At 41.8% G+C, this 13,949-nt stretch overlaps 1 protein-coding gene across 1 annotated transcript in view; it reads right to left on the minus strand.

Moving 5' to 3' along the window:
- Positions 1–13,949, minus strand: part of LOC107706933 (NT-3 growth factor receptor-like) — a 109,183-nt gene that overhangs the window by 4,318 nt on the left and 90,916 nt on the right. The window contains exons 12-13 of the mRNA XM_016510787.1: positions 9,752–9,924; positions 2,492–2,735 (exon numbers count right to left, since the gene is read on the minus strand). Coding sequence (XP_016366273.1) covers positions 2,492–2,735; positions 9,752–9,924 — 417 coding nt within the window. The remainder of the gene's footprint in view (positions 1–2,491; positions 2,736–9,751; positions 9,925–13,949) is intronic.

A 13,949-nucleotide genomic window follows, 5' to 3' on the forward strand; every position in this document is an offset into this window, starting at 1 on the left:
TTTTTTTTTTTTGCGGTGAAAAAATGTCCTGTTGCACAGTAATCATTGCCCTGTTTCTCATATAAACTCTATAATATGTTCTCTTTTAAGAAAAAAGGCTGCAGAATCTTTAATTCAGAATCCTAGGGAGGGATGTAGTGAAATAAAAGGCTGCATTATACATTGCAGATGCCTCTCATATCAGTTCACTGCAGTACCCCTGCTGTGAAACCATCTCATTTGTGATATTAGATTTTTATTTTTTTTTTGCATGGAACAAAATCAAAATGTGTTTTACTAAAAAATACATCTGAAAGTGTAGCTAATTAAAAACATCAATATGTTCTGTCATCTCTAGTAATCAGCCAGTTTTATCTATAAAAACCTGCAAAAAAAAGTGTCTTGCATGGTTGTTGACTGTTAAATTCAAATTTGAATTGATGCAGTGTAAGTAGGATTAAGAAAGATAAAAAAGAAAATTCATATAACTGATTTTTATCTATCTATCTATCTATCTATCTATCTATCTATCTATCTATCGTTCATTGTGCTGTATGTTATAGTACCTGGTGGCCTACATGTGTCTCACCTTAATTTGTATTTCAAATGGTATTAGAGTTATTGGATAAATTCATGTGAATTGCTAATTGATCATTTAAACGAGCTGAGTAACAGTGATCTTAATAATAGACTTACAGGAGACTCACACATGTCCCGGCCCTTAAATAATGTAAATTACTTTCAAATCCCTCATTAAGACGAGCAATTAAAATTGGTTAAGCAATCATTCAAACCACTATCCACTGTATCACCTTGGGCTTTGTGGTTGAGACTGGAGCAATTATCTTGGCAGTTTGTGATTTGACAAGCCCATTAGACAATAAAAGGTTGAAAGCGGAAAAAGAAGAATCGCTCTGCTGATTGACCATATTTCCATTCAGCATGGTGTGGGTTTCAGGAAGAAGGCAACATGTTTTTTTGCTTTATTTTGGTAGTTTGTAAACTGGATTACCGGCTAGTCTGTGGCTCAATGGTAGAGGGCTAGATTAGATTATGGGTATGAAGAGCAAAGCAGCATGGTGGAGAATGGATTACAGCCCCACTAGAGCTACTCTCTGGGCATTTACGCTTTTATACTTAGTAACCGGGGAAGCAGATTCATGCATCCATGGCCGATAACGGATTTCTCCAACCATTTAAAACCGAATTTGGCCGAATTTCAAGTAAAAACCAACCTTTAAAGAGTTAGAAAGAAAACCTCGCCTATGTGATGACATTTAATGTCATGAGTGGTTTATTTACAGGGTGTTAAAAACCAAAATGACAGGGCGACCTGTACATTTCACTTGTTTATAGCGTGTAATCGGCTATTTGTGGTGAAGAAAACCCAAGATGACAGCTAAGTCAATCCGCAGCGTGTTTGAGGGATCGAGCCTGTGCTGTGCTTTTCCCTGAATCCGTTTTCTGTACAACAATTGGAGGCTCTAAACAGAGTTATCAAAAACATCTCATGCAAAAAGATACTTGGCAGGCCATTAGGTGACAGGATGTCGATGTGCCACTTATAACGTCTTGACAAAGGCGGTTGAATTGGTCACTGATGACAGTACCTCAATCTCTCTACCAGTCATGCTCCATTCCTGTGGCCAGACGCTCGAGCCCCAGAGGACAACAAACGTCAATATGACTCGCCATGTGTGGATTACGTGCTTGGCAGGATCCCCTATTTATAATCACTTGACACAGTGAACGTGTCCAATGCGTTAATAATTTCGTAATCTCTCTGCTTTGTCAATATTGTAGACTGTGAGTAAGCGTGTGTATGTGCAGCTGATAAAGATGTTTCTGGCCTTCAGTTTACGACTGGCTTGAATACGAAGACTCACTCCACAATCCAATTTCTCAGTGGAATATTTTGCTGTCCTTGGCATTTAACTCGATCTAATGGGTTGCTATTGTTAGCACAAATAAAGGAAAACAGGGGAACGGAATTCACCGGAACACCGGCATTGTAGGCTACTCTCCCAGGAAACAGTCCTCGTCCTCCGTAAAATGCGTTGCACACACACAAATATTTGGTTTGAACTGTTCTGGAACAGTAAATACAACTTAACCACTGATTTCTAGTTGTGTCCTCTTTTGAAAGACCAAACAAAGTAGTTTCGCTTCCACAACAAAACACACAGCGTCTCCACGACATGGTGGTGGCGGCAGCAACAATACTACAGCGAGAATCAAAGTTACGCCGCCTTTCTTTGTGTGAACATTTGGGCGGCGTTATGCAAATCTTCCCACACACTGATGTAGACATGTGTGGGCGTGATTAAACGAGGCGTTTTAGGAGGGCGTGGACGAGTCTTAACTTTTATAAAGAATATCTCTTTGGGTTTGAGACTTTAGTCTTTGCAACTTTAGGGATCTTATCTATTCACGAACAGCTTGTAACACTCCAAAGAGAAAGGAAAACTTGAAATCGCATCATATGACCACTTTAAGCTATTGTGATACTTACTCGATAGTAATCTGAGCTGTAGATGTCTCTGGACATCCCGAAGTCTCCAATTTTCACGAGCAGGCCGTTACCCACGAGGCAGTTGCGGGTGGCCAGGTCACGGTGCACAAAATGCTGGGAGGACAGGTAGACCATGCCTGCCGCTATCTGTGTAGCGATATGAAGCATCTGCGAGAGACCAAGTTCCCCGTTAGACTGCATCGGTTGGCCATCCACGAGGATCATGGCGTCTGGACCATGGGCTCTGAAATGTGGGGAGAAAGGCATATTGGTTACACTTGTTAGTCTGGGCAGTAATTGTCCTTCACTGCTGAGCTTCGTCCAGGTTTGCAATTACTTGCGTTTAGGATCCGAGCAGGGAAAAATTATTATGGATCAATGTAAAAGGGCACAGGGTCGAAGTGTTCAAACGCACTGCCTTACTGCCCCATAAAATAATTCCCCCTCTAATCCTTTAATCCTGTAAAGCTGTCTAATTTGAGTAAGTCAAGGCAAAGAAAGATGTGCTTTGACTTCAGCTGCCTGGCGAAATAAAATCACCTATTCAGTTAACTTTTTCGATTTTCTCTTCACTCAGGAAAAATGATTTTTTTCTGATTGCGGCAGCATTTGCATAAGGTGGCTGTTCAAAAGGGCTCAACTGTAATTTGTGCATCTCTCCTGGTCAGTGCCTCTTCAGCAGCGTGTTTTTATGTGTCAAATGTGTTTTTATATCACTTTTGCATTTGTTAACACTATCGGGTAGGTTTAGGGTTGGGTTTGGTGTAAGGGATATTTTCAACATGATAGAGCATTAACCTTAAGTGATACTCCCTGGATATTTCAATTCTGAATAGCCGCAATACATACCTCAAGCAGCGTAATAAAAACTCAGCAATACGTGTCTGTACCAACATAATAAAAACGTGCCACGGTCACAAATTGAACGTGTTTTAGCACCACTCTCTGGACATTGTACTTTGAAACTGCCGCAAAACGTGCAGTAAGGTATGCAATTACGCTGTTGCAGAAATGTATATAGAGGCATGTATTTTGTGAAAGCAGTGAGACATTTTTTTCAGGATTCTATGCTGAATAAAAAGTTCAAAAGAACAGCATTTATTTTTAAATATCATTTTTTTATTGCCATTTTTTATTAAATAGATAATTTTATATCTATTATAATTTTATAAGGTGCGTATAAATCACAAGGACAGCTACACATAATATACACACTTGTCACAATACATTCACGAACAGTTACGGCCCCCACAAAAAAAAATAAAAAATGCAAGAGTGTACGATGATGACTGATTTTCTATGTGTTTAAAGTTAGTACAGCTGTAGGAACAAAACTCTTACTAAAGTTAGTCCTTCTACATAGGTACGGCCAGATGGGAGAGGGATGAAATACCGATGGAGTGGGTGATCTGGGTCTTTTAGGATTATGTGTGCTTTCCGGATTGTAGCTGAAGTAACACAATCTGATAATTTAGGAGTAGGAATACCAATAATCCTACTAGCCAAATTATATATCTTTAAAAGTTTGTTCCTATTAGCAGCTGTAAGCATATGAAAAAAACAAATGGCACCATACATAAGAACTGGCTCAATAATACTCTGATACAGGAGAAGGAGACGCATCCTTGCTGAATAAAATTATTAATTTCTTCAAAAAAATAATCCCACAAACTTTTTGATGTTAGTGTATAATCAACAACTTAGTCATTAGTTTTAAATAATTATTTATGATTTGATTACATACATAGTCTTTACCTTTACTTTTATGCTTTTTACTTCTTTTATGTTTTTATTTTTACTTCAAATCAAAGCTTGTGAGTCATGAACCAAACCAAACCACAAGTTGGGATTCAGCTGTTGGTTAGTTTATAACTTAACTTAAAACTACTGAAGAATATTTTTGAAATGTCTATGGAGTAAATGAATGGAGAAAAAAAGTCCTAACCAAGGCTGCTGAAAAAAACTAGGCAGTACACTATTGTGCACTATTCTTCAAATGATGTACTTTGACTTGTCTAATATGCTTTACCTAAGTTCTCGCTAAATCTCTTTAATTCAACACACAAATCATCAGCATGAAGCTTAACTGGAGTCTGCTGCCAAAATCCTTTTGCTGTCCATGAAAATCAACCAGACTTGTATCATTGCAGCTTTTCTAAAAATAATTTCATAATTTTTTTTCTTGAAATGGAAGTCCGGCCATCTGCATAAGTGTAAGAAAAAATTCTCTCCCTATACAAAAGAATAATTTATTATCATCACCCATCACTTTGCTCCCACAAGACAATCATCTCAATCCAGTTCTCTATCTGTCTTTATATTTTCACAGTTCTCCCCTGCAAATTACAATTCACATGGCCTCAATCCACCTTGCGACGTGCATACAAAGAAGTTCAAACATGAGCTGCCATTTTGAAATAGAATCTTGTCTCTCAAATCCTAGTGAGCTGTTTCAGTATCTAATGCCTACATGGGCAGCTGTCTACATAAACAGCATCGAAATGAAACTTCATAATTGATTGATTTGAGCAGTAACCTTATGTGTCTCATATTTGAAATGGCGAAATTAAACATTTTAAATTATATATCACTACTTCCCATCAGTAAATCTTTCAGATCTCTTTAATATCTGAATTACAATGATAACATGAACCGGAGGACAAAAAGTCTTAAATTTTCAGAAGAGATCTCAGTAATGCTTTAAATTGCTCAAGGGTCAAATTATCTTGGCTATGCTATTAAGCATAATACTCTGTCCATTTTTATTTATCCTAAAGGATTTTAAGAAAAATATTTTAGACAAAGTTGGTTCCTCAATAAAAATAACAAAACTCAATTAAGTCTACTGAGCTACCTGTGAGCTATAAAATTGTCCTCTGGGTTGGCTCTATCCACCGTATTACATGAAAATGTTCATTACTTGTTGCAACGCATGATAAAATGACATAATTCATGAAGGAAACATGATATTCCCAAAAATTCTGGCCAAAATTAGGCATCTTAGGAGCTAGAATAATTTCACTACCTACAATTTCAGACTGCCTTTGCTTAGGGAGTGCATAATATGCAAGTCCTATAATTCCAGCCCAGACTCATTGGAAATATATGCCTGTGGCAACATTTCTGCAAAATGATATTGTCACTTCTTGCATGTTTTGCAACACTTTCTAGTGAAATGTCCAGTGAGTGATTATAGAAGTGTGTCTGGCAACGTTTTATTAGTTTGGCTGTTGTACATATGATGACAATGTCCAGTGAGTGGAACTGAAAGGTTAATATTCTATCACTTTTGAAAAAAATGACCATCTACTCTAAATCTTACCCTAAACCTAGTGTTATCAAAAGTAAACATGAGATAAAAACGCATTTGTTAAATCAACCGTTGAGCTGTTTTATCGCGACTTGTGTTTTCACACAGCTGACCTGCAAGTGCAATACTGTACCAGGTGGTCTACCAAGCAAGTTCCCTATCTGTCGGTCACTACGAGTTATGTCGAACGACATATGGGGTCTCACTTGGGAGACCAATCATCTCTGAGTTTAAGAGAAAACGCCAATGAAAATTGGCTAGTGGATTTTGCATACCTGAGCCACTCCCCATGCATACAGGTATAAATAGGCGATAGGTGCATCCACTCTTCAGATTTTTGCTTCGGAGCCGAGTGGTTGTATGAAAAGCTGTTATACTCCACAAAGCCATTCATCTGCTGTGTGTCGGGAAGCTGTTCTGGTTGGCGGTACGGCGCGAACAGCGGTGTCCCTTTCAGCAATTCCCCTGGGCGCTTCAACTAAAAGAGCAGATTTTCTAAAAGAGCAAATCACGGACGATTCGCGTCCTTCTGGATGCGGTCGTTTCCTGTCCTCTGACAACGGCCACGAGCATTGTCTTCCGTGTCTGGGCATTCAGCACACTGAAGACGCGTTCATGGATGGTTCATGCCCACACTGCGAGTGCATGACCATGGCAACACTGCGATCGCGTCTCTCCGTTCTTAAAAGGAAAGGAGCAGACCCCTCTGTCACTACCCGTCCCGGTTGCTCTGCCACGAGCAGAGGACCGCCGGCTAGTGCTCTGGGAGATTTGAGGTTGACAGTGAGAGCTTCTCCGCCGGGCCATGCCCCACTGACCTCTCACCCCTTCCGCAGCGCTTGTTCTGTGCGGCTGCTGGGTGATTCTGCTGGGCTGTCTTATGGCGGTCCCAGCATGTCATTCGGTGTGCCGCCGGGGGATCAGATGTCGATTGCAGCATCGGGGGATGGGCTGTTGACCTCTGAGGATGAAGATTCGGTGGGGCTGCCCCCCTCGGGTGTTGTCGCCACTGGCAAATCGAACCCAGAGTTGACGGCCATGCTTGCCCGGGCAGCTGTGAGCATCAGGTTGGAGGTGAATACACCGCCCAGCCCTGAGCGCTCGCGGCTTGATGATTGGTTTCTCAGTGCGGAGCGCGGCTCACAACCGCGTTTTGCTCTGGTTTCTTTTCTTCCCGGAGGTGCATGATGAAGTGATGTAATCGTGGACTGCCCCTTTTACGGCCAGAAGCCGCTCGTCTCCTTCCTCCGTCCTCACTACCCTCGATGGCGGGACGGCTAGGGGGTGCGTCGACATTCTCCAGGTGGAGAGAGCGATTGCGGTGCACCTGTGCCCGCAAAACACCCGCCACTTGGAGGAATTGTCCGCGTCTCCTGTCCAAAGCCTGTAAGCTGTCGGCGGCTCTCACTGCCAAAGAACTGACTTCGCCCTCTGGCCGACGGAAGTCACAACGCGGTCCCTCGGGAAGGCGATGTCCACTCTGGTGGTCCAGGAGTGCCATCTCTGGCTCAGCCTGGTCGAGATGAGAGACGTTGACAGTGCGCTTTCTTGACACTCCCATCTCTCAGGCTGGCCTGTGCGGCGACGCTGTCGAGGGCTGTGCCCAGCAGTTCTCAGCAGTACAACAAGCAGACTGAGGCCATACATCACATCTTGCCCCGACGTGATCCTCCAGCTGTCACCGTTCCGTCGCGGGCCGTGTCTCAGCCTGCTCGTCGCCGTGGGCGCCCTCCTGCATCCTCCACTCCGGCTCCGCCCTGTGCTGAGACACCGTCGAGCCCCACGCAGGAGATCGGCACCCCCCACATCCAGTCGCTAAGTCCTCCAAGATGACGACGAAGCAGCCCTGACACCGTCGCCGTGGTGCCCTCCTGCGTCCTCCACACCGGCACCGCCCCGTGCTGAGACATCGTCGAGGCCGGAGCGTCAAGCCCCACGCAGGAGAGGGGCGCCTCCCGTGTCGCATCCGGCCGCTAGATTCTCTAGGAAGATGACGAAGCAGCCCTGACATGGGCAACCCAGAGATGTGGGATACTGCTCTTCTGGAGGTGCTGAGGACAGCACCGCTCCTTCCACCGGAGGAGGGCCGGGCGGGGAATTTTTTTCTTTCTGTTCTGCCGTTGGCTCGATGCGCAGCACATCACGATGCAGTGGACGGCCGGTCCCTGGGAAAGCATGACCTGATCGTTAGGTTCCTGAGGGATGCCAGAAGGTTGAATCTTTCTAGGACACCCCTGATACCCTTCTGGGATCTCTCTATTATCCTGGCTGGACTTCAGAGGGGTCCTTTTGAGCCGCTTGATTCAGTTGAGCTAAAGTTCCTGTCTCTTAAGACAGCGCTCATGATCGTGCTCACTTTCATCAAGAGGGTCGGGGACCTCCAAGCACTTTCGGTAAGTGAAGAGTGCCTTGTGTTCAGGCCGGCCTACTCTCACGTTATCCTGAAACCCCGGCCTGGATACGTGCCCAAGGTTCCCACCACTCCCTTCCGAGATCAGGTGGTGAACCTGCAAGCCATCCAGCCTTGGCGTTGCTTGTCCAGTAAGAGCGTTACGCATATATGTGGACCGCACTCAGAGTTTCAGAAGCTCTGAGCAGCTCCTTGTCTGCTTTGGAGGCCAGCAGAATGGGAAGGCTGTCTCCAAGCAGAGATTGACCCACTGGAAGGTGGATGCCATCGCCTTGGTGTACCAATCCCAAGGCGAGCCGTGCCCCCTGGGGGTGAGAGCCCGCTGCACTCGGAGTGTTGCCTTCTCTTGGGTCTGGCGCACGGCGCCTCTTGGGCAGACATCTGTCGAGCTGCGAGCTGGACGATACCTAACACCTTTGCGAGGTTTTACATCCTTTGTGTAGAGCAGGATTCTTCACGTGTGTTGGGTAACAGGTAATTGGCGGGAAGATCTGGCTCGGTGTCATGCTTGCTGCGCCATTCCCCCTCACATGGGGATGCGAGCGCCTTTCTTCTCCCAGTAGAGTTCCCTGGTTGGAGAACCCTGGTCGAGCATCCTCCAGTAGGCCCAGTACTGGTGTTAGCATGCCCGGAGTCCCGGCCAGCCCCTGTACTTGGCTAGGTGTCCATATGGCTTGATTCCCTACGGGTAATCCCATATGTGTATTCTTCCACGGTAAGGTTTCCCTCTCGGTAAACCCGTGTCTTCCCTTAACAGACCCGCTCTGTCAGTCTCTTCTGGAAGTTGTTTCATCCCTACTCTGAGGTAGGACCTGCCTCAGAGACCCATTTCATATGTAGTACTGCCCCCTGGGTCAGTCCATATCAGTATCTCCACATGTCACCTCCCTACGGGTAGGATGTGGTCTCCGTAGTGACCTTTTCCCTTAAGGCTCGCTTCCCCATCGTTCTGCCAGTCTGAAAGAACAAATAGGAAATATTTGAAGCAATCTTTCATTGAAGGTTGAAATCCCTTCCAAAAACTTTTTTGTGGACGGAACAGCAGCATGGCCTTCTCCAGCAACGATGTACTCACAGTTGGTCCCCTTCGGTACCAAGGTCAGTGAATTTGCGCTGGGGCTTTGGGAAGGTTACGACCTTAGCGGAGCTTTTGTGGCACGCCACGGCTTGTCAACAATTGCAGCGCCACAGGGTTGTGACGGTGTTCAGGTTGTGGGTTACGTACGTAACCGAGACGTTTCCTACATTAAAAAAGCCATACATATGGAGCTTATGTGATGCAAACATCAAAATGTATTATTTACAAATCATGTGCTATAGTACAAGCATTTTGAGGTCATAACATCTTTTATTAATCAATAACCTGCCCTCATAATCATAATTTGTTAGAAAAAGAATAATAGTTGTTGGCGTTTTACTATCTCTAGTGTTAATTTCAGCTGAAAAATGGAGTGAATTAATTTAAAGGTACATTTTTGGAGGCACATTTTTTTAAGGAGCCTGTGCTCTATATTTCCCACTGAAATCCCAATAAAAATACCTCAGAAACTTATTGAGGTCTCCATGCTTCATGTACTCAAACACCATGATGAGAGGGTCGCCGTCCACACACACGCCATAGAACTTCACAATGTGCTCGTGCTGGAGGTTGGTGAGGAGCTCGGCCTCCCGTTGAAAGTCTTTTCTGGCAGTCAGGGTGGGATCTTTGAGAGTCTGAGAAACAGAAAGTATGTTTACTTTAGGAGATGTACAGACAAGAACGAATGCATGGTGGAGAGCAGGATGCCACGCTTTTACTGAAGTCGTCCTCTAAGCAAGGAGAAATGAGATGGAGGTTAAACTAATATGCCTAATTGCATTTCAGGATGTCTGCCATAAACTGAAATGAGACAAAAATGTACAACAAAAGGCCATAGCATGAATTCTCAAAACAAAAGTGGTGCAGTGACGCAACTTGCATAAACTGTTTCATGTTAAAGGCTAAGTTAAATGGGGAGTTTTCAAATAGAAGAATGAATATAAACAGGTAATAAATCAGAATGCAATGTCTTATTTTGCAGCATATTATTTGGATTTTAATTTTCAACATTTTGAAGTAGTATTTATAATTGCATTTGCTGAAAGCAGTTATCATTATGGTAAATATTTTTATTTTATTTTATAAAATGTTTTATTTAATTTAATTTTTTTAATGTTTATTCTTTCATTCATTCATACATACATACCGAATTGACTGACACATTTTTAGACCAAGATAAATGTGCTTTTACAGAAAATTTTCAGCATGCACAAGAAATTTGATGATACATTCTTCAGTATGTCATACATTTTTAATTCTAAACGTTTTAGTATTTTTATGTGCTTTTGTCATTTTTATTCCTTTTTTGTAAATATTGATATGTAGCTTTATTTTTATTTCTGTTTTAGTTTTAGTAGTTTTAGTGCTTCAGATTAAATTTATTTTATTTCAATTAGTTACCATGGCAACATTTCTATTTTATTTTTTTTTTAGTTTATCTAATATAAATATTTTATTTAATTTCTGCTGTATTTTAATTAACATAAATAATTTTGAATAGTTTGTTAAAAATGGTTCTCTCAAAACTGAAAGTTACAACATTTATTCATACATCCTGATGTCAAATTTGCATGCTGTTATCAGGAAATACAAAGCAATTGCATGGCTTTATCGGATGGCAGAAGAACGTATTATAACAATTTTCAACATTCTGCAAGAATATATGTAATTTTCTTTCCTGACACAGCTTAACCTAACATTACATGCATTACATTTCCCATCTGACAAATTACATCTCACTTTCTGGGAAATGCAAATTTTTAGACCTAGATCAATTTGCTTTGATAAATTTTTACCATATAGGAAATGTGATAACGTTTTACTGTATATATCTACTGTATAATCCCAGGCAACTGTGTAGGATAGATATCCTTATTAAAGCATTTATAGCATAACAAAAACACAACCATTTAATCTTCCCAGGCACTCCAAAGCGCTTACTAGCCTTTTTACTGTGAGTCCTGCTCCTACAAATTAAATGATAACTTAGCCTGAATGGCACATGATGAAATTTGATTTTAATTACAGAATTCCCCTGATCTCCCTGACACAAGCAGAGGGAGGCATCGTCAGAGAATGGCGTATATGACACAAATGGTGAAGTGCTCATTTCCGTCAGGGGAAGTGTTAGCTCCATGCCACTCAACACAGTCCTGACGCACTGTCTTTCTGTTGCAGCATCCTGCCAGGGAGCTGGCCTGACAGCCCCAGGTTCATAAGATATCCTCATGACACTGGAGTATTTTCACAGCATCTTCGGTTATCTTTATGATGTAATGGTTTCAATCGCTCTGGTGAGGTGGTACATTGGATTACAGGAGGAAGTTCAGATGTGGAGAGCGCTTTCCAATGGTTAAATGACAATATTGGCATTAAGAAGTCATTCTAGACCTGTTCTCAAGGGCCCATATTTTACATTGGACATCAAGTGGAAAACCAATATGTGGAGAGTGCTTTCCAATGGTTAAATGATGTTATTGGCCTTAGAAAGTTCTAGACCAGTTCTTAACTGGTTTTTCAAAAGCACCCATATTTTACATTGGACACAAAAATAGTTTGTGATAAAGTAAAGAAGATTTTGTCACTATACACAAACACACACACCTTTCTGCCATTCTATTAGGAATCAGTAAGAACACAAAACTGCATTCAGTTATTTTGGATTCAACAAGAACAAGATGTACAGTAGGGTGATGCTCGGTTTTTAGTAGGGATGCACCGATGTATTTATCGATACAAAATACGATATTTATCAGCCGATTTTTTTATTATTTTAAATCCATCGGCATATCGGAAATAAGCATGAGAAGGGCCAATACCGGTTTATTAATTAACTGCATGGAGACAACGAGTTGCATATCTGTTGGTATCGGTCATACGCGGAAGCCGTATGCACGTATGCGCAGCGCGCGCCTCTGAGATATGCTAGTCTCGCGAGTTTGTTTATACTATAGGACAACGAGTTGCATATCTGTTGCATAATCCAACATTTTTCAAAATAATTAAATACTTGCCAAAACAAAATAAATAGTAAAAATAGTTTCAGATGGCATAGTACGGCCTATTCAAACGTGACGTCATCCAACGAGTGAAATGCCCGCGCTCAGCTGTAAATTCATCATAGGTAAGTCGCAATGGCAATGCAACAGCATTAGAGTTTATCCGAGGATATGTCACAAACCGCCAAGCATTAGGCCTACATTTAAGTGAAAATGAATGGCAGGTAATATGCAGCTTTTTGTTTGAAACCAGTGTAGAACACGGATACACACAAGGTCAACATCACACACCTGCAGCGTTTCTGTGAACGGAGAAAACAGAATACAACTATATAGGCTACATAAAAAGGAATATATAGTACTATACACAAAATATATTTCACTTAAATCATTAACAGATTAACAAAACGAAAGAAAAAAATTGTGCTGAGTTTCGGATCTGTCACTAATCACGCAACGCCGACGTGCTACCGTCATCCGCCGGCACAGCTTCCGCGTATGACAGTCACCGGAAGTGAGAGAAAAGTGTTTATTACGTTTGAAATATGGATGGAAATAAGCATGAGAAGGGCCAATACCGGTTTATTAATTAACTGCATGGAGACAACGAGTTGCATATCTGTTGCATAATCCAACATTTTTCAAAATAATTAAATACTTGCCAAAACAAAATAAATAGTAAAAATAGTTTCAGATGGCATAGTACGGCCTATTCAAACGTGACGTCATCCAACGAGTGAAATGCCTGCTCTCAGCTGTAAATTCATCATAGGTAAGTCGCAATGCCAATGCACCGGCGTTAGAGTTTATCCGAGGATATGTCACAAACCGCCAAGCATTAGGCCTACATTTAAGTGAAAATGAATGGCAGGTAATATGCAGCTTTTTGTTTGAAACCAGTGTAGAACACGGATACACACAAGGTCAACATCACACACCTGCAGCGTTTCTGTGAACGGAGAAAACAGAATACAACTATATAGGCTACATAAAAAGGAATATATAGTACTATACACAAAATATATTTCACTTAAATCATTAACAGATTAACAAAACGAAAGAAAAAATTTGGGATGAGTTTCAGATAATTATAACACGCTCCGAAGTTCACGGGGGAAAAAAATGAGACGGCAGAAAGACGTTTTCTTTATTTTGCAAAAGGTTTACAGTTTTGAATGATGTTTTGCTTCTATCTGTATGACCAACCAGCATTATGGAGTAACAGTTGGGAAAACAATGCAGTTATCGCGTCGGTGCCTCACACGCACATACAACCAATTTTTGCTAATTTGACATCGCAGCCTGTTCATTAATTCATCAAAATAAAATACAGTTAAAGAAACATAAAAAGTTACACCGCTCAATTTAATTAGTCCGTAGTACAGTCTGTGCCATTCAGTGTGACCAGCGCGTGCCTCACTGCTGATATACTGTAGCCTAGGCTATGTGAAGGATGATGTTTTACGTAATGCGAGTGAAGAACAAAGCCTATAGTTTACATAATAAATAATAGGTTAGCATCCAGATACTTTGCGAATATGGAAACATTTGGATTCATGCAGAATGAGGGAGGTAGGCTTCAGTTTCGTTTTTAAATAAATTTGTTTTGGCTTGATGCTTATATTTAGCCTAAATACAACTTTAGAGGATTTGTTGTGGAG

Source organism: Sinocyclocheilus rhinocerous, unplaced genomic scaffold (assembly GCF_001515625.1).
Source record: "Sinocyclocheilus rhinocerous isolate Xijiao unplaced genomic scaffold, SAMN03320098_v1.1 scaffold265, whole genome shotgun sequence".
Lineage (NCBI taxonomy): Eukaryota > Metazoa > Chordata > Actinopteri > Cypriniformes > Cyprinidae > Sinocyclocheilus > Sinocyclocheilus rhinocerous.